The following is a 24,309-nucleotide window of genomic DNA, read 5'->3' as shown; positions in this document are numbered from 1 at the left end:
GTCCAGTGTGTTATTTTCCAGTAAGATATGCTGCTGCTCCGTAAGAGCTGCCACTCAAGTGGTTTTACATTTGAACTAAACTGTCCATAGTGAGATAAGGTCCATATTGCAGTTGATTCTGATACTCCTTCAATAATGACAATTTTAAGATGCAAAAGCGTTTTTATTGTAGATGTTGCTCGTATTTTAACGTCATTGTCCTCAATGGAAGAAATGTATTAAATGGAACTGCTTTTCAATTAGTAAAATGCAAAAAATAGAAAATTACAAAATGTTTCACTCTAAATCTATCTCAGAGAAAAACATCTTACAGAAGTTATTCTAAAAACGGTAAGACCACTTCAGTAGGCTTTCCTCTCCACCAAGTGAGAACAGTACAGCAGTAGATAGAGTACGCCACCTAGTGCTCACAACTAGGACTACAACATTACATTTTTGACAATTTTTGGTATAGAGCTGGTTTACCTGAAGCATTCCCAATTTATTTTAAAATGTGGGGTAAGAACCCTATTTCCACCAAAGGAAATGTAAGTTGTTGGCATGACGAATCAAATAGTCTATAGGACCTATCTTACTTGGCAAAGTGGTTGGTGCCTGGGTTGTTGTTGTTGCAGCTCTGATCAGTACTTCATTTAAAAGCCTGTGTTCTCCACCATTCCATAGGCTTCGTACAACTTGTTAACAAGATCCTTCTTCTCCTTCTCAGGCAAGAAGCTGGAGTTAGCGGAGTTTATGTTCTGAAAAACGAGGTGAGTGAGAGACTTATTAAACCATCAGGGAAGAGTATACTGTAGTATTTCATGGTATGATCAACAGTTGCATAGTATTTCATAGCCTGGTCCTGGATCTGTTTGTGCGGTCTTCCCAACTCCTTTGGTCATTAATTGTCATGTTAACAACCATAGGAGTTAGCTATACAGCATAAACAGATCTGGGACCAGGCTAAATATTTAATGGTATTGAGCTGCCAAGCCAAATAGGAAGAGTTGAAATGTATTTTCTTACCAGTCTCTTGAATTCCTCCTCGGTGAAGCCCATGTACTTCTGGGCAGTGCTGTAGTCTAAGTGCAGGGTGGAGTTGAAAATCAAAGGGTCGTCTGTGTTCAGGGAGTAGTTGGCCTTATCCTTTCTGAAGCTACACACACACACACACACACACACACGTCATTCAGAGGGGATAAGTAAACCCAGACAAAAATGAAACGGTTAAAAAAAAAAGGTATTGCTTCCAAAAGCCTGTTACAATCTTTATGGAATTGGGTTGTTGAAACTTTATCAGAAGAAGTATCATTCATAGAATTTGATGAGTAGTGAAAGATGGCTTACGTGATGACTGGATGCTTGGTGAAGTCTGGATCACAGGCTCCAGTCAGTTTGCTGGATATGGGACACACCTGAAAATCACACAGCATTCCTTCCTTACAGAACAGTAGCCTTGTCTGCCAGGATTCTAGGCTGTAGTCGGACACATGGCTAGTGGAGGAGAATAGTTCTTGGTTGCCTCCCAATAAGCTCGCCTTCCTCCTGAAGTGTGCACATGTTCACTACTTCCCACAAGTTTAAAATAAATGTATTGGCTATGGGGATTTTCCATATACAGTGCATTCGGAAAAGTATTCAGACCCCATGACTTTTTCCACATTTTGTTACGTTACAGCCTTATTCTAAAATGGATTAAATGAATTTGTTCCTCAATCTACACACAATACTCTATAATGACAAAGTGGAAATACCTTGGAAAGGCATACACCTCTCAGAGCAAAAACCAAGCCATGAGGTTGAAGGATTTGTCCATAGAGCTCCGAGACAGGATTGTGTCAAGGCAGATTTGGGGAAGGGTACCAAAAACATTCTGCAGCATTGAAGGTCCCCAAGAACACAGTGGCCTCCGTCATTCTTAAATGGATGAAGTTTGGAACCACCAAGACTCTTCCTAGAGCTGGCCGCCTTGCCAAACTGAGCAGTCGGGGGAGAAGGGCCTTGGTCAGGGAGGTGACCAAGAACACGATGGTCACTCTGACAGAGCTCCAGAGTTCCTCTGTGGAGATGGAAGAACCTTCCGGAAGGACAACCATCTCTGCAGCACTCCACGAATCAGGCCTTTATGGTAGAGTGGCCAGACGGAAGCCAATCCTCAGTAAAAGGCACATGACCACCCACTTGGAGTTTGCCAAAAGGCACCTAAAGGACTCTCAAACCATGAGAAACAAGATTCTCTGTTCTGATGAAACCAAGATTGAACTCTTTGGCCTGAATGCCAAGCGTCACCTCTGGAGGAAACCTGGCACCATCCCTACGGTGAAGCATAGTGGTGGCAGCATCATGCTGTGGGGATGTTTTTCAGCAGCAGGGACTGGGAGACTAGTCCGGATCGAGGGAAATATGAAAGGAGTAAAGTACAGAGAGAGATCCTTGATGAAAACCTGCTCAGGACCTCAGACTGGGGCGATGGTTCACCTTCCAACAGGACAATGACCCTAAGCACACAGTTAAGACAATGCAGGAGTGGCTTCGGGACAAGTCTCTGAATGTCCTTGAGTTGCCCAGCCAGAGTCCGGACTTGAACCCCATCGAACATCTCTGGAGAGACATGAAAATAGCTGTGCAGCGATGTTCCCCATCCAACCTGATCGCTGGAGAGGATCTGCAGAGAAGAATGGGATTAACTCCCCAACTACAAGTGTGCCAAGCTTGTAGGGACATACTCAAGGTGTAATCGCTGCCAAAAGTGCTTCAACAAAGTACTGAGTAAAGGGGGTCTGAATACTTATATAAGTATTCCATGAAAGTATTCTATATATATAGATAGATAGAGAGAGAGAGGTATTATATATAATACTTTCTTCTCTGCAGATCCTCTCAAGCGATCAGGTTGGATGGGGAACATCGCTGCACAGCTATTTTCATGTCTCTCCAGAGATGTTCGATTGGGTTCAAGTCCGGGCTCTGGCTGGGCAACTCAAGGACATTCAGAGACTTGTCCCGAAGCCACTCCTGCATTGTCTTAACTGTGTGCTTAGGGTCATTGTCCTGTTGGAAGGTGAACCATCGCCCCAGTCTGAGGTCCTGAGCAGGTTTTCATCGAGGATCTCTCTCTGTACTTTACTCCTTTCATATTTCCCTCGATCCGGACTAGTCTCCCAGTCCCTGCAATTTCTAAAATCCATGAATCCATTTTAGAATAAGGCTGTAACGTTACAAAAAGTGAAAAAAAGACAAGCGGTCTGAATACTTTCCGAATGCACTGTACCAGTCATTTTACTTTAAATCCATGTAGGAAAGTAAACTAGTAGACCCTTTGGGGGAAAGGAGCAATTAATTGGGACACAACGATTGTGTAATGTCTCTTCATGACCACCAGAGGTCATTGCACTAGCTGCCTTCATGGTAGGAAAAGGCTATAAGTCCACAACCTGATGCCCAAACTGATATTTTATTTCATAAAAGTATTAAAATTAGGTTAAGGTTAGGGTCGGGGGTTAAGGATTTGGTTAGGTTTAACGTAAAGGTCAGTTTTTAGTTTTTTGCTAGTCGGTTTAAACTTCAGCTGTGTCCTTATAGCCTCTCCATTCATGGTAGGATCTATTTGCCTTGTTTTGAGGTATGCTCATACATCATGTAATATTCTGTGTGTACAAAGTCTAATGTTACTTTACATTACAGGTGAAATATAAATGTGTATGTTCTTACCTCAAAATGCATATTCTGCTCCAGGAGTTGTTTGTACAGCACTTGGTCCTCCAGTGTGTTGTAGCCATGTCCTATTCTCTCTGCTTTCAGGACCTCCACAGCCTGAAGAAGTCATGAGATACTGGTCATCAAGCAGTTTTGTCAAAATCCTCTCACGAACAGACCTACTGGCTATTCCTGGCAACATGCTGTCTTTGGTTGCATAGTTGCCTGACATTTTAGAAATATGGCTTCCATAGAAAGTAATTCACATAGGCTAGTGAAGAATTCCAGGGTGACGTGATATTGGAAAGTGATGAACAGACTAGTGCGCTCTGTGTACTCAGTTGTTTTACTTGTTTCTATCTGACATACAAACCGTATTTACGTTCTTATAAAAGGGGAGATATGTTTTCACAACGCAGTGTCACTTATAACATGATAACAGTTCGGTGAGAGACGTTATGACGTACAGTACCAGGCAAAAGTTTGGACACCTACTCATTCAAGTGTTTATTTATACTATTTTCACCATTTGTAGAATAATAGTGAAGACATCAATACTATGGAATCATGTAGTAACTGAAAGTGTACAACAAAAAATGTTTTTAGATTCTTCAAAGTAGCCACCCTTGGCCTTGATGACAGCTTTGTATACTCTTGGCATTCGCTCAACCAGCTTCACCTGGAATGCTTTCCCAACAGTCTTGAAGGAGTTCCCACATATGCTGAGCACTTGTTGGCTGCTTTTCCTTCACTCTGCGGTCCAACTCATCCCAAACCATCTCCATTAGGTTGAGGTTGGGTTATTGTGGAGGCCTGGTCATCTGATGCAGCACTCATCACACTCTCGTTCTTGGTCAAATAGCCCTTACACAGCCTGGAGGTGTGTTTTGGGTCATTGTCCTGTTGAAAAACAAAGGATAGTCCCACTAAGCGCAAACCAGATGGGATGGCATATTGCTTGTTAACATGCTGGTTAAGTGTACCTTGAATTATAAATAAATCAGTGTCATTAGCAAAGCACCATCACACTTCCTCTTCCATGCTTCATGGTGGGAACCACACATGCAGAGATTATCTGTTTACCTACTCTGCGTCTCACAAAGACACGGCGGTTGGAACCAAAAATCTCAAATTTGGACTGATCAGACCAAAAGACAGTTCTCCACCGGTCTAATGTCCATTGCTCGTGTTTCTTGGCCCAAGCAAGTCTCTTCTTATTGGTGTCCTTTAGTAGTGGTTTCTTTGCGGCAATTCGACCATGAAGTCACGCAGTCTCCTCTGAACAGTTAATGTTGAGATGTCTGTTACTTGAACTCTGTGAAGCATTTATTTGGGCTGCAATCTGAGCTGCAGTCAATTGCCGATTTCTGAGGTTGGTAACTCTAATGAACTTATGCTATGCAGCAGAGGTAACACTGGGTCTTCCTTTCCTGTAGCGGTCATCATGAGAGCCAGTTTCATCATAGCGCTTTATGGTTTTTGAGACTATACTTGAAGATCCTTTCAAAGTTCTTAATTTTCCGCATTGACTGACCTTGTTTTAAAGTAATGATGGACTGTCGTTTCTCTTTTCTTATTTGAGCTGTTCTTGCCGTAATATGGACTTGGACTTTTACCAAATAGGGCTATCTTCTGTATACCAACCCTACCATGTCACAACACAACTGATCGGCTGAAACGCATTAAGAAGGAAAGAAATCCCACAAATTAACTTTTAACAAGGCACATATGTTAATTGAAATGCATTCCAAGTGACTACCTAATGAAGCTGGTTGAGAGAATGCCAAGCGTGTGCAAAGCTGTCATCAAGTTATAGGGTGGCTACTTTGAAGAATCTCAAATATAAAATGTATTTTGATTTGTTTTAACACTTTTTGTTTACATGAGTCTATGTATTATTTCATAGTTTTCATGTCTTCACTGTAGAATAATAATGTAGAAAATAGTAAAAATAAAGAAACCCTTGAATGTGTTGATGTGCCCAAATGTTTTATTTTTCACTTATGGTGAATTAGTTCATATTTCATTTCCTCTACATCATTTTATAACTCCTGACAAATGTAAACACTTACTTTCTTACTAGTGAAACACAGTAAAAAGTTGAACTGTCATAGAAATATTTAATGGTCCACAAAGGCTGTACAGGAAAGGGAAGCTCACCTCTTTCACCACAGAGGCAGGGCCTACCTCTCCAGCATGAACTGTTCTGTGGACCCCACATCTCTCTGCTTCCTGTCAACAAGGTCACTCACATCAACACCAAGTTAACATGAGAAACATCTTGCTTTGACCGACTGAAATACCTTCCATTGTCTTGAAACTGTCATTATACATGGATGAACATAGTCATAACATGATTCCAAGAGCTTATGCTTCGGTAAAGAGAATGCGTTATTTTTTGCCAAAGGCTAGATTGGTAAGAATTGCATCTCGCAAACATTTCAGAAATGTCAGATCTGCTTTTGACAAAACCCAGCTTAGAATTTAAGACCTCTGAATCTAGAGCTTGTACATTCATAACTGTCTGTATTAGTATCAGTGTGGCACGCTACTAAGAGCATGTCAATTCTCCGACTCCTAGTGTTTGGAATTGGACTTCGTCACTAATGATTTAAACAGATGTCCACATTTATCACTTCAGCCACTGGTTGACCTTAGCACAGTGTTCCCAGATGTTATCCTGGGGGGAATGATTGAATGGCTGTGTGTTTAATTCAGGAACCACCAGAGAGAGAACAAACTATGCAGCTGAAACACTTAAGTGGCATACTTTGGACAAAATGCCTAAATTTGGTCATCAGGAACACGGTGAATAGTTTCACTGATTCAGTTATTGTTCTTGAGAGAGTTTTCTGTTGCAAGAAATTGCAGACCTCTCCAACTGTTTGTCTAAAGCGACCTTCAGGTCTCCATTTATGGGTATATGTATAGAGTTAATGAGTTATAATGATAAGGTGCAAATTATTGGCTAGTTATAAAACAAATCAACCAATTGTAGGCCTTTTAAGGTCTGAGGTTCTGCAATAGCCCTAATAAAGATCGGTTGTACTTTAACTCTGTTATCTGACAACGGGTAGCCAACAGTGTCAAATGTGAATATATATATATATATAAATGTGAATATATATATATATTTTCATTGTGTCACACATTTTAAATTCTTGTGCAAGTTGGGGGGTGATCTGCCACCTTTTTAAGCAATAAAAATTAGCATGACAGCGTTCAGTAGGAAAGTGGTTAGCCTCATATCCTGCTGAGGCTACCTATTGTCTTGTATCGTGGCCATGAACCATGCATGCATGGAAGAGTTGCCTACAGCACCTACAGAATGAATTGAACACGAGGGTTCAAAGTTGGGCAGTGGTAAGTTACCTCATAGGCCATCCTGTGTCCTGGGTAGGCCTCACAGTTGAGTGACTCGTCTCCTGCCAGATCAATAGCCACCACTCCATCCTTCTTGTACTTCTTACACAACTCCACCACGCCCATGGACCAGCCTGTGCAACGCAACAACACACATTTATTACAGGACAGCAGCAACCCAGTGAGGTCAAAGACCCAGAGACAGGTTGTTATAAAATGCAGGATGTTTGATTTGTGTGGATGTTTGTGAAATGTTTTCATGCTAGATCTATGACCTAAAGGTTATCTGAATATCTGCTGCTGCGAATGAGAGACATTGTGAATCATGTCAAGCATCTCCGTGAAAGCTGGTGGAAAGCAATGGTTGTAAAGGTCAAATTGTTCAGTTCCAAACTTAACGTTAACAAAAGCAGAACAAAATACAAAAAATAAAATACTGACAACAGAAAACTGTTCACTGGAATGTTTGCCTAAAGTAGCCACTTGTATTTTGTTGCATGTAATAACAAAAACAGATACTATGCTCTGTGAAGTCAGAAAGTTACATACAACCAAATTACTTTACTGCTGGCTCTATTCTGGACTGTAGCATAGGAGATTTGGCTTGCAATTTTTAATTCAGTGATATTTTACACAAATGAGCCCCTTTTTACTGTCTGCATTAGGGTCAGCAAATGGTGACATTAGCTAAGGTGAAAACTCAATAATAAGCACAGCATCACACCATCCTCACATATAGATCAACATTGAGTGGGGATGGAATGAAAAAAGACAGACAATGCCCAAAACAGGAAGTATAGTGAGTATTTTTGACTGGGAGATGTTTGGCCTGCAACTTAGTGTGATGAGGATCACAGACAGACGACTACAGACAGGAAAACAGACAGAGGCAGTCAATAAGGAGGGGCTGTGCTGGGCCAGACAGACAGACAGGACAGGACCGTGAGGGCATTACTTGGCATGTGGCGCATGCAGCACAGAATGGACCTGGCTATGATGTTGAATGCCTTCTCTCCCTCGGCCAGACCCTGGTTCACCAAGCGAACAACCTCATCTGGGCTCAAGTCACCTCTGGGGGAAGAGAGACAGAGTGAAACCAACACACAGAGAACTCTTCAATGCATTGCGATGTCACATTTTTTTTATCTCTAAGAACAGATACCTACATGACCAATATAAGACTGCAATCGGAGAGCACAAGTAACTCAAAGAACTGTATTGCGCATGTCCATATAGTAAAGTGACATCAATCACACATACAGTACGTTCAAAGGTATGCTTTTCTGTCAGCTACTTTACCGGCTCAGAAACATATAGTATCATCTACATACTCTTTTTGGTTCCATGGAATGGGTTCTACGTCAGTGTTAGCCAGAAAGTGTGGGCTGTATCTGACTTCAACGTAGATCACCCCCTCTTTGGCTTTGTCCTCCACAAACTCATAGGCTATCCTCTTGATCGCCTCTCTGTCGCCACTGGAAAGGTCACAGAAAATCAGAGGAAGCCCAAGAGAAACAACATAAATATTTACTCAACTATGGCAGGTAATGAATAGTATTAGTCACCAGCAAAGGCCCTACATTTGCTTTAGATTTCATCACATTATGCTCATCCAGTTACAAATGAAGATGTTGGAAGAAGCTATATTTCAATTTACGACACATAAAATACAGGAAACGTTCTAGGAACAGCCCACTTTTCTTTGCGTCTCTTCCCTCTTGGCCTGCAGGGTTAGTAACAGGGTATTACAGGGTTAGTACTGGGTATTGCATGGTATTACATGGTAGTGTTTCTCTGAATGGCAGGAGGGTAATCTGATGGTAAATCCTCAGCACGCCACGCCAGGAGGACTATTACTGTCACAGAGAGGGCCAAGTGGCTGAACCAATGCTCCCTGTGACCCCTGACCTGAACTTGACTGGCACTGAGCCCTTCACTGCTACTGCCAATATGACTGACTGTCAGCAGGAGAAGATGACTATCATTATCCCTGTATGATAATGAAGGTAAAGGACATAAGATCAGCCTGTGTACAGTATTTGAGGGATGACATAGGGCAGGGGCCACCAATTAAATTAAGCCGCGGGCCAATTCTTTTTTGAGTGGATGGTCCTGGGGCAGGAACATAATTCAAAATAATTTGTAGACCTACACTGCAAATTGACCGCAAGAAGCCCAAACATATATAGTTTTTGACATATTTCCTAAATTAAAATAACTTGGAGCTGATTTCCTGGGGATTTTACAGCCATTTATGTCCAACAACAAAAATCATAATTTATATATATTTGGCTTGAGTTCCACCTATTGGGAACCCTGACATAGGGAATAATAGAATATTATAGTCATTTGTAATTTTCATTTGATTTTGAGTACATATCATTCTGTTTTGTAGTACACATTTCTGTAAAAGTCCCCGTGGAGCAATGGGTATTTTGGTTGGAGGGGTGGGAAATGTCTGCAAACTCAGTGGAACAGATATATCTAGCATCAATTCCCTTTCTGTTGCTTTTTGACTTTTGTAAAAAAGACCAGCATTTACACTAGATGTGAATGCCTGTTTTTAACATGCCTGGTCTGAATGCTTGTTGTCCCTCCCCCCTGACCCCCTGTGACCCCCCCTCTGTGCCGGTCTATCCGCCAACACACACAACAATTCTGCATGAGCCAAACACAGCTAGCAAGTTCCCCATGTTGTTGTCGTGTAGTGGGGAAGCACCAGATGCAACAACACAGCTTTTCAAGGGAAGGCCTTACTAAAGAATGCTTCATTCAGCATAACTGCCAGCTAGCAGCTTCCCTGGCTGCTATTACAAACCATCATTGGGTCATCACTGGTCATACTTTTCATACTGGTTGTGGGCAGTGGTGTAAAGTACTTAAGTAAAAATACTTTAAAGTGTTGTAGTAAGTAGTTTTTTGGGGTATCTGTACATTACTTCCTATTTATACTTTTACTCCACTACATTCCTAATGAAAATAATGTGCTTTTTACTCCATACATTTTCCCTGACACCCAGAAATACTTGTTACATTTCAAATGCTTAGCAGGATAGGAAAATGGTCAAATTCACATACTTATCAAGAGAACATCTCTGGTCATCCCTACTGCTTCTGATCTGGCAGAGTCACTCGAGTGTGCCTCTGGCTATCCGTAAATTAAAATAAAAAAATTGTGCAGTCTGGTTTGCTTAATATAAGGAATGTGAAATGATTTATACTTTTCGCTTTTGATTCTTAAGTATATTTTGGCGATTACGTTTACTTTTGATACTTAAGTATATTTTAAACCACGTAATTTTTTACTTTTAGTCAAGTAGTATTTTACTTGGAGACTTTCACTTGAGTAATTTTCTATTAAGGTATCTTTACTTTTACTCAAGTATGACAATTGGGTACTTTTTCCACCACTGGTTGTGGAAAGTTACTGGTTAGTCTGGTATGGAGCTGATCCATCACAGAAAATGTTGTCTTTTAATACATTGTTTAGTTTCAGCAGTGGGTGAAATTTGAGGTTAGATTTTACTATGATTGTTGCTTTTTTCAAAAGTACCATCTTGGGGTCAAAATGTGAAATATGTTGATAGCTTTAGGGTTAAACATAAGGTAGTGTTGTAATGGGAACGATATCTATAATGACCAATTAGACTCTGTAAATTCAGTTGGTTGCCACAGACACACCTGCCTGCATCATGACCTGCTCCTGCATTACATCCACTCAGTAACCAGGAAGAAGATCAATCAAGACTGGTCTTAAGTGTTATTTAAAAGCTTATTGATTGCATTGCTGGCAACAACACCAATGAATCGCCGTCATACAAGTACATAGACTCTCGACTTCCAACACCATGTAACTGTTGATAACAGAAATGTTTGTGCTTGCCAATTTTAACCGCACACTTGTTGTTTGTGTACATGGATTTTAGAATGTTGTATGTTTTTCCCCCAACACCACTTTCCATCAATTTGTATTGCAGACCCTCATGCCATATTGAGTCAAAAGATTTTTGGAAATCAACAAAGCATGAGAAGACTTTGCCTTTGCTTTGGTTTGTTTGTCAATTAGGGTGTGCAGGGTGAATACGTGGTCTGTCATACGGTAATTTGGTAAAAAGCCAATATGACATTTGCTCAGTATACTGTTTTCACTGAGGAAATGTATGAGTCTGCTGTTAATGATAAGGCAGAGGATTTTCCCAAGGTTGCTGTTGACGCATATCCCACGGTAGTTATTGCGGTTAAATTTGTCTCCACTTCTGTTGATTGGGGAAGATGCTAGACCTAAGGATGATGTTAAAGAGTTTAAGTATAGCCAATTGGAATTTGTGGTCTGTATATTTTATAATTTCATTGAGGATACTACCAACACCACAGGCCTTTTCGGGTTGGAGGGTTTGTATTTTGTCCTGTAGTTCATTCAATGTAATTGGAGAATCCAGTGGGTTATGGTAGTCTTTAATAGTTGATTCTAAGATTTGTATTTGATCATGTATATGTTTTTGCTGTTTGTTCTTTGTTATAGGGCCAAAAAGATTGGAGAGGTGGTTTACCCATACATCTCCATTTTGGACAGATAACTCTTTGTGTTGTTTGTTTAGTGTTTTCCAATTTTCCCAGAAGTGTTTAGAGTCTATGGATTCTTCAATTACATTGAGCTGATTTCTGACCTGCTGTTCTTTCTTGTTCCATAGTGTATTTCTTTGTTGTTTTAGTGATTCACCATAGTGAAGGCGTAGACTCATGTTTACTGGGTCTCTATGTTTTTGGTTGGACAGGTTTCTCAATTTCTTTCTTATGTTTTTGCATTCTTCATCAAACCATTTGTCATTGTTGTTTGAAATGTTTAGATTTGAAATGTTTAGATTTGAAATGTTTAGATTTGATTGGGAATCTGAGAGGTCAAATATACTATTTAGGTTTTCTACTGCCAAGTTTACACCTTCACTATTACAGTGAAACATTTTGTCCAGGAAGTTGTCTAAAAGGGATTGAATTTGTTGTTGCCTAATAGATTTTTTGGTAGATTGCCACACTACTTTCCTTCCATCTATAGCATTTGTTAATATTATTCAGTTCCTTTGGCTTTCATGCCTCATGATTGAGTATTGCTCTGTTCAAGTAGACTATGATTTTGCTGTGTTCGGATATGTGTGTCAGTAGGCTGACTGTGAACGCTCTGAGAGACTCTGGGTTGAGGTCAGTGATAAAGTAGTCTACAGTATTACTGCCAAGAGATGAGCTATAGTTGTTCCTACCGTAGGAGTCCCCTCGAAGCATACCATTGAGTATGTACATACCCAGCATGCGACAGAGCTGCAGGAATTGTGACCTGTTTTTGTTGGTTACGTTGTCGTAGTTAGGGGGGCGGAATGTTGTAATCTCCATGTAGGTGATTGTCCCCGTGTGCTGAGGGTATCAGGTTCTTGTCCAGTTCTGGCATTTAGGTCGCCACAGACTAGTACATGTCCCTGGGCCTGGAAATTATTGCTTTCCCCCTCCAGGATGGAGAAGCTGTCTTCATTAAAGCATGGGGATTCTAGTGAGGGGATATAGGTAGCACACAGGAGGAAATGTTTCTCTATTGAGATAATTTCCTTTTGAATTTCTAGCCAAATGTAAAATGTTCCTGTTTTGATTAATTTAATAGAGGGAGTTTCTGTAGGTCTGCTCTGTACCAAATTAGCATACCCCCTGAGTCCCTTCCCTTTTTCACACCTGGTAGTTTGGTGGATGGGACTATCAGCTCTCTGTAACCTAGAGGGCAACCAGTGGGTCCATCTCCTCTATACCCTGTGTCTTTCTTTCTCTCTCTCTCTCTCTCTCTCTCTCTCTCTCTCTCTCTCTCTCTCTCTCTCTCTCTCTCTCTCTCTCTCTCTCTCTCTCTCTCTCTCTCTCTCTCTCTCTCTCTCGTCTTCTTGAGACCCTCCTATCCTGTAACACTACCAGTATGAAGTAAACTAACCCTGACACTCATTTATCAAGATATTTGTCAAACTCTCACTCTTGAGTTTGACATCCTTAGCTTGTTCCCAGATCTGTTTTTGCTGTTTTACCAATTCCTATGGTCATTGTTATGCTATTGGCACAAATAGATCTGGGTCCATGAAAACCCCTCTCTGTGATAATGATAAGATAACCCCTCTGTGATAATGATAAGAAAACCCCTTCCAGCATCGAGAAACACCCTTCCAGCACCGTTAGCTGATGTGGGCTAGTTGATCTGGACATTTCTGACAAGTTATAAATATCTCTCTAAGGTATGCAATGACTAACATGACAAGAGGAACTGGTGATGCACTACCCAATTTACAAATTGCAACTTGTGCATTCTACTATTACAACTTTCAAGAGTGAGTTGAAAGCCGGACAGAGTTCCTTAAAAAAGTTGGTTCACAGTTTGGGAACCACTGTGCTAAATTACTAAAATGTAAATGAAACCAAAAGTTCAGGTGGTTAGTACAGTAGTCAGCATCTAATTATCTCATATCTATCTTTATGTTCAGGGTACTTACGCAATGATGTGCATGTACTCTGCGAACTTGCCGAGGAACTCTGTGAGCGTGGCAGGCTGGTGCACCACACAGATGTGTGTCATCTCCTTCACTGTGCATGCAGGCAGGGTAATCCCACGTCGCCTGGGTCAGACAGAGGACTTTAAAAGTACATTCAGCAATATTTAGCTCCAGCTGTTCAATGTTCATTTCTCTAGGTTGAAAATGAAAGGAGACCAGGCATTTGCCATTAGGGCCCCTGGACTTTGGAATGGACTGCCAGATTTAATGCCTCTTTTTAAATCCGTGCTGAAGACACACTTTTATAAAGATGCTTTTAATATATTATTTATATGTATTATTTTAATTAAATGTTTTTTTTTTATTCTCCTACCTACTATCTTTGTTTGTTTCTTAGTGATTTTAATTGATTATTTTATGTGAATCACTTTGTTACTTGTATTGAAAAGCGCTATACAAATAAAATTATTATTATTATTATTTCAATTTATTATATTAAGGACTTAAAGAGTTCAAAAAGAGCCCCATAACTAGACCTACATGTTCCAAACACAAACACTGAAGAACATTGTATGTCACTTGAACCTAAACAGCCTTTTTGTCAAGGGTACTTGGCCATTCATGATTCAAGAGAACTGGCAAAACCAATTTTAACACATTATTTAACTAAAAGAAAAATGATAAGAACTCAACAGGTTTATGAACTTACTCGGCAACGTCTAAGATCGTCTCCACTCGGATAGCGCCATCAAGATGCACATGCAGCTCAATCTGAAGATAATAATATGACAAAATAATTATAAGAAAAAACAAAATGTACTTTAATACGCAGTTCGCATGACTGGGCACCAAACATAGTGCAGTCAGTGAAAAGGCCAGTGATGCCAAAGAAGAGCAACTGAGTGCTCTGGCCCTTTTTCTAGCCACGAGTTACACTGACAAATGAAAGTGCTAAATGTTGACAGCTCCGCTATTACACCAGCTGACTACAGGGCAGACTGACTGTGGTCACCCCAAGCCTGAGTTACAACAAATTAACCATGACCATGGGATTCGATTGTAAAGGGAAGGTATTTTTATGTATCGTTTTTTGTAATATTGTGACAGTCCGAGGCACACACTGGTTGAGATTGAGAATGTGAAAATTATAGGCAATGTTAGGGAAATTAATCTTCCAAGAACAGCAGCAGAAAAGATCGAAACCATTTTTAGCATCTTCTCGTAACGTGTCTGACAGGTTGGCTCCTGAAGGGAATACCATTATGGTTATTATATAACGAGTTTAGCATGAGTGTGATAATTACGGTGTGACATGACCCCTGCTACTGACATTGGTATGACAGGAAACCAAGGACTTGACAGACAAATTTCAGCATTAGGCTGTCAAGGTAGTATACTTTGAGGTATAATTTATGAAATCAAATTTTATTGGTCACATACACATGGTTAGCGGATGTTAATGTGAGTGTAGCGAAATGCTTGTGCTTCTAGTTCCAACAGCGCAGTAATATCTAACAAATAATCTAACAAGTCCCAACAACTACCTAATAGACACGAATCTAAAGGGGTGAATGAGAATATGTACATATAAATAAATGGATGAGCGATGGCCGAGCAGCATAGGCAAGGTGCAGTAGATGGTGTAAAATACAGTATATACATGTGATATGAATAATGTAAGACATGTAGACATTATTAAAGTGGCATTATTTAGAATGGCATTGTTTAAAGTGACTAGTGATCCATTTATTAAAGTGTCCAGTGATCGGGTCTCAATGTAGGCAGCAGCCTCTCTGAGTTAGTGATGGCCTTCCCTGTTAGTGACGGCCTTCCCTGTGGCTCAGTTGGTAGAGCATGGTGTTTGCAATGCCAGCATGGTGTGTGCAACGCCAGGGTTGTGTGTTCGATTCCCACGGGGGGCCAGTGCAAAAAAATTATAAAAATAAAAAATATTTTTTTTAAATGCATGAAATGTATGCATTCACTACTGTAAGTCGCTCTGGATAAGAGCGTCTGCTAAATGACTAAAATGTCAAAAGTCTGATGGCCTTTGATGCACCTGTACTGACCTCACCTTCTGGATGATAGTGGTGTGAACAGGCAGTGGCTTGGGTGGTTGTTGTCCTTGATGATCTTTTTGGCCTTCCTGTGACATCGGGTGCTGTAGGTGTCATGGAGGGCAGGTAGTTTGCCCCCAGTGATGCATTGTGCAGACAGCACCACCCTCTGGAGAGCCTTGCGGTTGAGGGCAGTGTAGTTTCTGTACCAGGCAGTGATACAGCCCGACAGGATGCTCTCCATTGTGCATCTGTAAAAGTTTGTCAGGGTGTTGGGTGACAAGCCAAATTTCTTCATCCTCCTGAAGTTGAAGAGGCGCTGTTGCGCCTTCTTCACCACACTGTCTGTGTGGGTGGACTATTTCAGTTTCTCTGTGATGTGTATGCCCAGGAACTTAAAACGTTCCACCTTCTCCACTGCTGACCCTTCGAGGTGGATAGGGGGGTGCTCCCTCTGCTGTTTCCTGAAGTCCACGATCATCTCCTTTGTTTTGTTGATGTTGAGTGAGAGGTTGTTTTCCTGACACCACACTCCGAGTGCCCTCACCTCCTCCCTGTAGGCTGTCTCGTCATTGTTGGTGATTAAGCCCACTACTGTTGTGTTGTCTGCAAACTTGATGATTGAGTTGGAGGTTTGCATGGCCACGCAGTCGTGGGTGAACAGGGAGTACAGGAGAGGGCTGAGCACACACCCTTGTGGGGCCCCAGTGTTGAGGGTCAGTGAAGTGGAGATGTTGTTTCCTATCTTCACCACCTGGGGGCGGCCCGTCAGAAAGTCCAGGACCCAGTTGCACAGGAAGGGGTTGAGACTCAGGGCCTCCAGCTTGATGATGAGCTTGGAGGGTACTATGGTGTTGAATGCTGAGCTGTAGTCAATGAACAACATTCTTACATAGGTATTATTTTTGTCCAGATGGGATAGGGCAGTGTGCAGTGCATTGGCAATTGCGTCATCTGTGGACCTGTTGGGGCGGTATGCAAACTGAAGTGGGTCTAGGGTGGCCGGTAAGGTTGTGGTGATATGATCCTTGACTAGACTCTCAAAGCACTTCATGATGACAGAAGTGAGTGCTACGGGGTGGTAGTCATTTAGTTCAGTTATCTTTGCCTTCTTGGGTACAGGAACGATGGTAGTCATCTTGAAGCATGTGGGGACAACAGACTGGGATAGGGAGTTATTAAATATGTCCGTAAACTCACCAGCCAGTTGGTCTGAGCATGCTCTGAGGACGCGGCTAGGGATGCCGTCTGGGCCAGCAGACTTGTGAGGGTTAACATGTTTAAATGTTTTACTCACGTTAGCCACTGAGAAGGAGAGGGGGGGAGGGGACGCAGACTTTGTTAGCGAGTCGCAATGGTGGCACTGTATTATCCTCAAAGCGGGCAAAGAAGGTGTTTAGTTTGTCTGGAAGCGTGACGTCGGTATGCGTGACGTGGCTGTTTTTGTTTTTGTAATCCGTGATTTCCTGTAGACCCTGCCACATACGTCTTGTGTCTGAGCCGTTGAATTGAGACTCTACCTTGTCCCTGTACCAGCATTTCGCTTGTTTGATTGCCTTGCGGAGGGAATAACTACACTGTTATATTCAGCCATATCGCCAGACCTCTTTCCATGGTTAAATGCGATGGATCGCGCTTTCAGTTTTTCGCGAATGTCGCCATCCATCTATGGTTTCTGGTTAGGGTAGGTTTTAATAGTCACCGTGGTTAAGTCATCTCCAATGCACTTGTTTATGAACGCACTCACCGAGTCAGCGTATAGATCAATGTCATTCTCTGAGGCTGACTGGAACATATTCCAGTCCGCGTGATCAAAACAATCTTGGAGCGTGGCTTCCGATTGGTCAGTCCAGCGTTGAATGGTTCTCGTCACTGGTACATCCTGCTTGAGTTTCTGCCTATAAGCCGGCACGAGCAAGATGGCGTCGTGGTCGGATTTGTCCGAAGGGAGGGTGGGGGAGGGCTTTGTATGCATCGTGGAAGTTAGAGTAGCAGTGGTCGAGAGTATTAGACCTACGTGTCGTGCAATCAATATGCTAGGTTTTTGGCCTTTCTAGGGAGTTTTTCCTAGGGAGATTTCCTAGCCACCGTGCTTCTTTCACATGCATTGCTTGCTGTTTGGGGTTTTAGGCTGGGTTTCTGTACAGCACTTTGAGATATCAGCTGATGTACGAAGGGCTATATAAATAAATTTGATTTGATTTGATAAAATTTAGGTAACATTGATCTCAAATTTGCTTTGTTAAAATCCCCAGCTACAATAAAGGAAGCCTCCGGGTAAATAGTTTCCAATTTACATAGAGTCGAGTGAAGTTCCTTGAGTGCCGTCTTGGTGTTCGCTTGAGGGGTAGGTAGAATGGTAGGTAGAATGGCCGGCATTTGATTGTAAGGAATGCTAGGTCAGGTGAGCAGAAGGACTTGAGTTCCTGTGTGTTGTTATGATCGCACCATGAGCTGTTAATCATAAAGCATACACCCCTGCCCTTCCTCTTCCCAGAAAGGTGTTTATCTCTGTTGGTGCGACGCATGGAGAAGCCCAGTGGCTGGACCAATTCCGACAACATATCCCGAGAGAGCCATGTTTCTGTGAAACAGAGAATGTTACAGTCTCTGATGTCTCTCTGGAAGGCAACCCTTGCTCAAATTCCGTCTACCTTGTTGTCAAGAGACTGGACATTGGCGAGTAGTATACTCGGGAGCGGTGAGCGACGTGCCCGTTTACGAAGCCTGCCCAGAAGACCTCTCCATCTGCCCCTTCTGCATCGCCGTTGTTTTCGTTCAGCTGCTGGGATTAGATCCATTGTCCTGGGTGGTGGTCCGAAGAGAGGATCTGCTTCGGGAAAGTCGTATTCCTGGTCGTAATGTTGGTAAGTTGACATTGCTCTTATATCCAATAGTTCTTCCCGGCTGTATGTAATAAGACTTAAGATTTCCTGGGGTAACAATGTAAGAAATAATACATAAAAAAACAAAGTACTGCATAGTTTTTTTAGGAACGGGAAGCGAGGCGACCATCTCAGTCGGCGCCATCTCATCTCAATTTACTGTCCACAATCAACTATGTGAATGTACAGTATAGACTGACCCCATGGTATGCTTTTCTAGCACAACCTCTTGGACATACGCGTACAATCTTTGGCACAGAATTGGTCTACTGTATAATTGCCTTGCAACCGGTAGCATGCAGGTTGAACCCTAACTGTTTGAACACAACAACTATTTCTCACTAGATGTCACCTTATGGAATTTAAGGAAACACTCTGTTCCTGTGAAACATTTAGGCTCTACTTTTTTTCCATATGGAACTATCTAAACACTCCATACATACAGTAGCTATATTAAATTAAAATTTAGAGCTCTGAGGTAGGCTACATAGTGTTCTACACACCCGAGTAAAATTACATCAAAGTACACTGAACTGCCTTTAAGAACTTACAGCAGCAGCTGTAATCTTGTCTCACAAAACCATTATCTTTTGTGTTAGGTTTCACTAAGTCAATACACATGTTTTATTCAATTTCCAGCACATTACACATTATCCACCCACGCACTCACTCATCATTTGTCTGCAATTCTTGGCAGAGTGATGCAATCATTTCCCCCCCACGTGTACTCAGCTTCCTCTGCCTTACAGTGTGCCTATAATGCATCGCTATGGTTCTTTGTCAACAACCACTTTGTACACTGACTCTGAAAACATGTCCAGGGTGTAGGTCTCACATGACTGTTACTGCATCTCTATTCAGTCCACTTTGGAATAGCAATGGATATGTACACTACCGTTCAAAAGTTTGGGGCCACTTAGAAATGTCCTTGTTTTTGAAAGAAAAGCAAATTTTTTGTCCATTAAAATATCATCAAATTGATAAGAAATACAGTGTAGACATTTTTATGTTGTAAATGACCGTTGTAGCTGGAAACAGCTGATGTTTTATGGAATATCTACATAGACATACAGAGGCCCATTATCAGAAACCATCACTCCTGTGTTCCAATGGCACGTTGTGTTAGCTAATCCAAGTTTATCATTTTATTAGAAAACCCTTTTGCAATTATGTTAGCGCAGCTGAAAACTATTGTTCTGATTAAAGAAGCAATAAAACTGGCCTTCTTTAGACTAGTTGAGTATCTGGAGCATCAGCATTTGTGGGTTCGATTACAGGCTCAAAATGGCCAGAAACCAATAACTTTCTTCTGAAACTCGTCAGTCTATTCTTGTTCTGAGAAATGAAGGCTATTCCATGTGAGAAATTTCCAAGAAACTGAGGACCTCGTACAATGCTGTGTACAACTCCCTTCACAGAACATAGCTAACTGGCTCTAACCAGAATAGAAAGAGTGGGAGGCCCCAGTGCACAACTGAGCAAGAGGACAAGTACATTAGAGTGTCTAGTTTGAGAAACAGACACCTCACTTGCCTCTTTGCTTGACATCATGGGAAAATCAAAAGAAATCAGCCAAGACCTCAGACAAAAAAATGTGTAGACTTCCACAAGTCTAGTTCATCCTTGGGAGTAATTTCCAAACTGAAGCTACCACATTCATCTGTACAAACAATAGTACGCAAGTATAAACACCATGGGACCACGCCGCTGTCATACCGCTCAGGAAGGAGACGTGTTCTGTCTCCTAGAGATGAACGTACTTTGGTGCATAAAGTACAAATTTATCCCAGAACAACAGCACAGGACCTTGTGAAGATGCTGGAGGAAACAGGTACTAAAGTATATATTTTTTCACATTAAAACAAGTACTATATCGACATAAACTGAAAGGCCGCTCAGCAAGGAAGAAGCCACTGCTTCAAAACCGCCATAAAAAAGCCAGGCTACGGTTTGCAACTGCACATGGGGACAAAGATCGTACATTTTGGAGAAATGTCCTCTGGTCTGATGAAACAAAAATATAACTTTTTGGCCATAATGACCATTGTTATGTTTGGAGGAAAAGGGGGAGGCTTGCAAGCCAAAGAACACCATCCCAACCGTGAAGCACGGGGGTGGCAGCATCCTGTTGTGGGGGTGCTTTTCTGCAGGAGGGACTGGTGCACTTCACAAAATAGATGGCATCATGAGGCAGGAATATTATGTGTATATATTGAAGCAACATCTCAAGACATCAGTCAGGAAGTTAAAGCTTGGTTGCAAATGGGTCTTCCAAATGGACAATGACCCCAAGAATACTTCCAAAGTTGTTGCAAAATGGCTTAAGGACAACAAAGTCAAGATATTGGAGTGGCCATCACAAAGCCGTGACCTCAGTCCTATAGAAAATTTGTGGGCAGAACTGAAAAAGTATGTGCAACCAAGGAGGCCTACAACCTGACTCAGTTACACCAGCTCTGTCAGGAGGAATGGGCCAAAATTCACCCAACTTGATCCTAACTGACCTAAGACAGGGAATTTTTACTAGGATTAAATGTCAGGAATTGTGAAAAACTGAGTTTAAATGTATTTGGCTAAGGTGTATGTAAACTTCCGACTTCAACTGTATGTGTTTGCCTCCCTGCATGTGTGTGTGTGTGTGTGTGTGTGTAGAGTCTTGAAGAGGACAGTGTTTAAATACATACACAGATCAGATCTATGACAGCTGTTTCAGTCATTTACAGATGAAGTCATCTTCTGGCATTGTAGTAACAACTCATTTCCTCATGGGCTATTCTTCTGTGTTTTCCTACTTTACTAACCATGACCAATACAGAGCATTTAACCTGTTTCATCTATCAACAGGTATAAATGTAATGGAAGAAACTGTTATTAATCATCTGTGTTCTTGTTGTTATAAATGTGTGTCTATAACAGCACGACAACCTTATTTTGTTTGTGTCACAGCCATCATTACACAACTTTACGTAACAGCCATGATTACTGCACGACAATTAATTTTCAAACAATGTGACATGTGTAATGTATAGGCATTACATAACTTCACATAGTTCTGTTTCTGTTGCATGGATGGTTGAGCTCAGGCTCATCACGTCCCATACATTCAGTTATTGGTAGATAATCAAGATGTTATCAAAGTCATTCAAAGTCACTCTTCAAGGTTGTCCATCCCTGTTTACTGTATGACTACACACACACACATTACGCTTCTTGTTATCAGCTATCAGCTCCTCCCAATGTGCATGTTCTGCTGACTCAGGACCATGACTCCAAAGGGCACTATTGTTTGTGTGCAGGTGCTTCAGGGTGGTATATGTTCAAGAAGACTTAGAATCAGTATTTACTGAAGTGTCTTTCTTACCCCTGGGCCAGTATCTTGTGTCTCGGACTAGGAGTGCTGATCTAGGATCAGGTCCCTCCTGTCCATGTTATACATAATGATCTAAAAAGGTCAAACTGATCCTACATCAGCACTCCTACTCTGAGACGTTTCATGAACACGGGCCCTGAACTATGTCTTTATTACCCCTGGCCTCCTGAGCTAATGTCCTCATGTCTGAGCAACACACACACACACACACACACACACACACACACACACACACACACACACACACACACACACACACACACACACACACACACACACACACACACACACACACACACACACACACACACATATCGTATATATGTGGTAGTAGAGTAGTGGCCTGAGGAAACCCACTTGATGTGTTGTGAAATGTAATGTAATGTTTTTAATTGTATAACTGGCCTTAATTTTGCTGTACCCCAGGAAGAGTAGCTGCTACCTTGGCAGGAACTAATGGGGATCCATAATACATACAAATCAATCGAGCACTCACTAGGCATTCTCCACCTACTGCGGATGTGCCCTTGATCAAGGAAACTTAACCCCTAACCTGCTCCAGGGTCACTGCTCTGTGGCTGACCCTGTGCTGCTCCCAGCATGTTGTGTGTTGTCTGTACGTTGTCTGTACGTTGTGTGTACGTTGTGTGTTGTCTGTACGTTGACTGTACGTTGTGTGTTGGGGCTGGGGATTCTGACAGCAAAAACAACCACATTACCATTGTCTCTGAATAATGGAACAATAAAATATCTTCCTGATACCCGGAGAGCAGCTTGCTTACCCTTAATCTCTCGTGGGCAGATTCTAAATGAGACATTACTTTTGGATAACCAAGATTCATTTACCCCCTACATCAGTTTAAAAAGGCAACACTGAAACAAGTAGAGTAGCCTACTGCTTATAATCAAAAACAAAGCAGCTTTAACAGCCAAACTATCTTATTACTGGTGTTTTTGATGCATTTGTCCACCATTTAATATTTAAACAATGGTATATATGTGTTATATAGGCCTACAGTGTCACCCCTAGTCTATTTGACGCTCTAAACACAGCCAGTAGACTTCATGGGCTTGACACATCAATCAATCTGGCTCCACTAGTAAATGCACCTGCCAATCCCACCACCCTGAGCCGCCTCTAGCCTTTCTGGGGCGCTAGGCGAGATTTGGTCGGGAGGCTGTGTTTCAGTTTTAAAGCAATCTGCAATTATTAATATTTTTACCATGGGGCGGAGAACATTTTTCCTGCCGTTCGTCACTGGTTGGTAATTTGGTGATGATTAGGCCTCATACAAGGGTTAGATAGCTGGCTAGACTACCTCACCTAGAAATGTAAAAGCTTTGAGTGACTGACATAAGTGGAAATATACTGACGCTCTAACCTGATGCCCGACGCCTAGCGCGCTTAGTCTGCCTATAGAAAGAGGCGGCACCACCAATGCTTATCCATAATTACAGTGAAATGTTATCTAATGCTCAACGTATTACATGCTATGTAAAACCCAAGTGAGTGTGAAAATACCACACAACACTTTAGAAAATGTATCAATAGAAAATGCATCTAGTTAGGATCTTCTTAAAACGTTTGGCTAGGTATTGATGCAAATGAATAGGCTACAGGAACGGCACACAGATTCTACTTTTCTACTTTTCGTTTCTTCTAACCACGTGTTTCCTTGATTTTAGAATGTAGAAACAAATGAAAGAGCGTCCTCAAACCCTATCATTACGGAACGAAGTACAGCCTACATGGTGACAAGTTTGAGGAGGAATAATAGGATAATGAATGAGTAAACAGGATAATGAATAATTTAATGCAACTGTCATTTTGCCTGATACATTAGTCGTCAAATACAACTTACCTTTGGTTTGTTAAATACTATTTGTTCAGTCAAGTGTTCTGCCATTGTGAAGGCTCTCCTGTGTCTGCTGGTGAATGTGAAAGTGCTGATAGCACAGAATGAGAGGCGCAACTTCAAGCTTGTCACGCCCAGGACTCGAATAGCGTTCAGTACTACCATTATATACATGTCTAGCTCGCATGGGACATGGGACACGCCTTGATCCTACCCCCAACAACAGCATGCAATTAGGCCTATTGTCATAAACGTGCTAGCAAATCGAGTTTATCTACCGTTATACTATACAAGGTATTGTAACCAGATAATTAGGTCTACAGATACATTTTCACGGTAACAATGTTTCCACGGTGTAACCAGTAGACTAGTTGTGGTGAGTAGGATTAGCAGCATACAGTAGGTTAATCGTTGGCCAAATGTTTAGAGGTTTACCAATGATCTAATTATGGCCTGTCCAGAGCTACTGTAGCCAGACCAAGTCCTATACATCCAGGGAAAGGAGGAAGTGATACATGTAATCAGTTACATGTAATCTGATTACACAAAACAAAAATGTACCTGAATTTCCAGCAAAAATATTGTAATCAG

The 24,309-nt window shown here is 41.6% G+C and overlaps 1 protein-coding gene across 1 annotated transcript; it reads right to left on the bottom strand.

Moving 5' to 3' along the window:
• Positions 1–142: 142 nt before the first annotated feature.
• LOC106572614 (adenosine deaminase) lies at positions 143–23,891 on the bottom strand. Its single transcript, XM_014146953.2, has 11 exons — positions 23,725–23,891; positions 14,260–14,321; positions 13,551–13,673; positions 8,370–8,513; positions 7,994–8,109; positions 7,048–7,172; positions 5,836–5,907; positions 3,691–3,792; positions 1,327–1,394; positions 1,006–1,135; positions 143–737 (listed from the first exon to the last, which is right to left on the bottom strand). Exons 1-11 carry the CDS (start codon positions 23,881–23,883, stop codon positions 633–635), a joined length of 1,206 nt encoding a protein of 401 aa, XP_014002428.2. The 5' UTR covers positions 23,884–23,891; the 3' UTR covers positions 143–632.
• Between the last annotated feature and the right edge of the window lie 418 nt (positions 23,892–24,309).

This window comes from Salmo salar, chromosome ssa15 (assembly GCF_905237065.1).
Source record: "Salmo salar chromosome ssa15, Ssal_v3.1, whole genome shotgun sequence".
NCBI classification, from domain to species: domain Eukaryota; kingdom Metazoa; phylum Chordata; class Actinopteri; order Salmoniformes; family Salmonidae; genus Salmo; species Salmo salar.
This window is presented reverse-complemented; position numbering and strand designations above follow the sequence as displayed.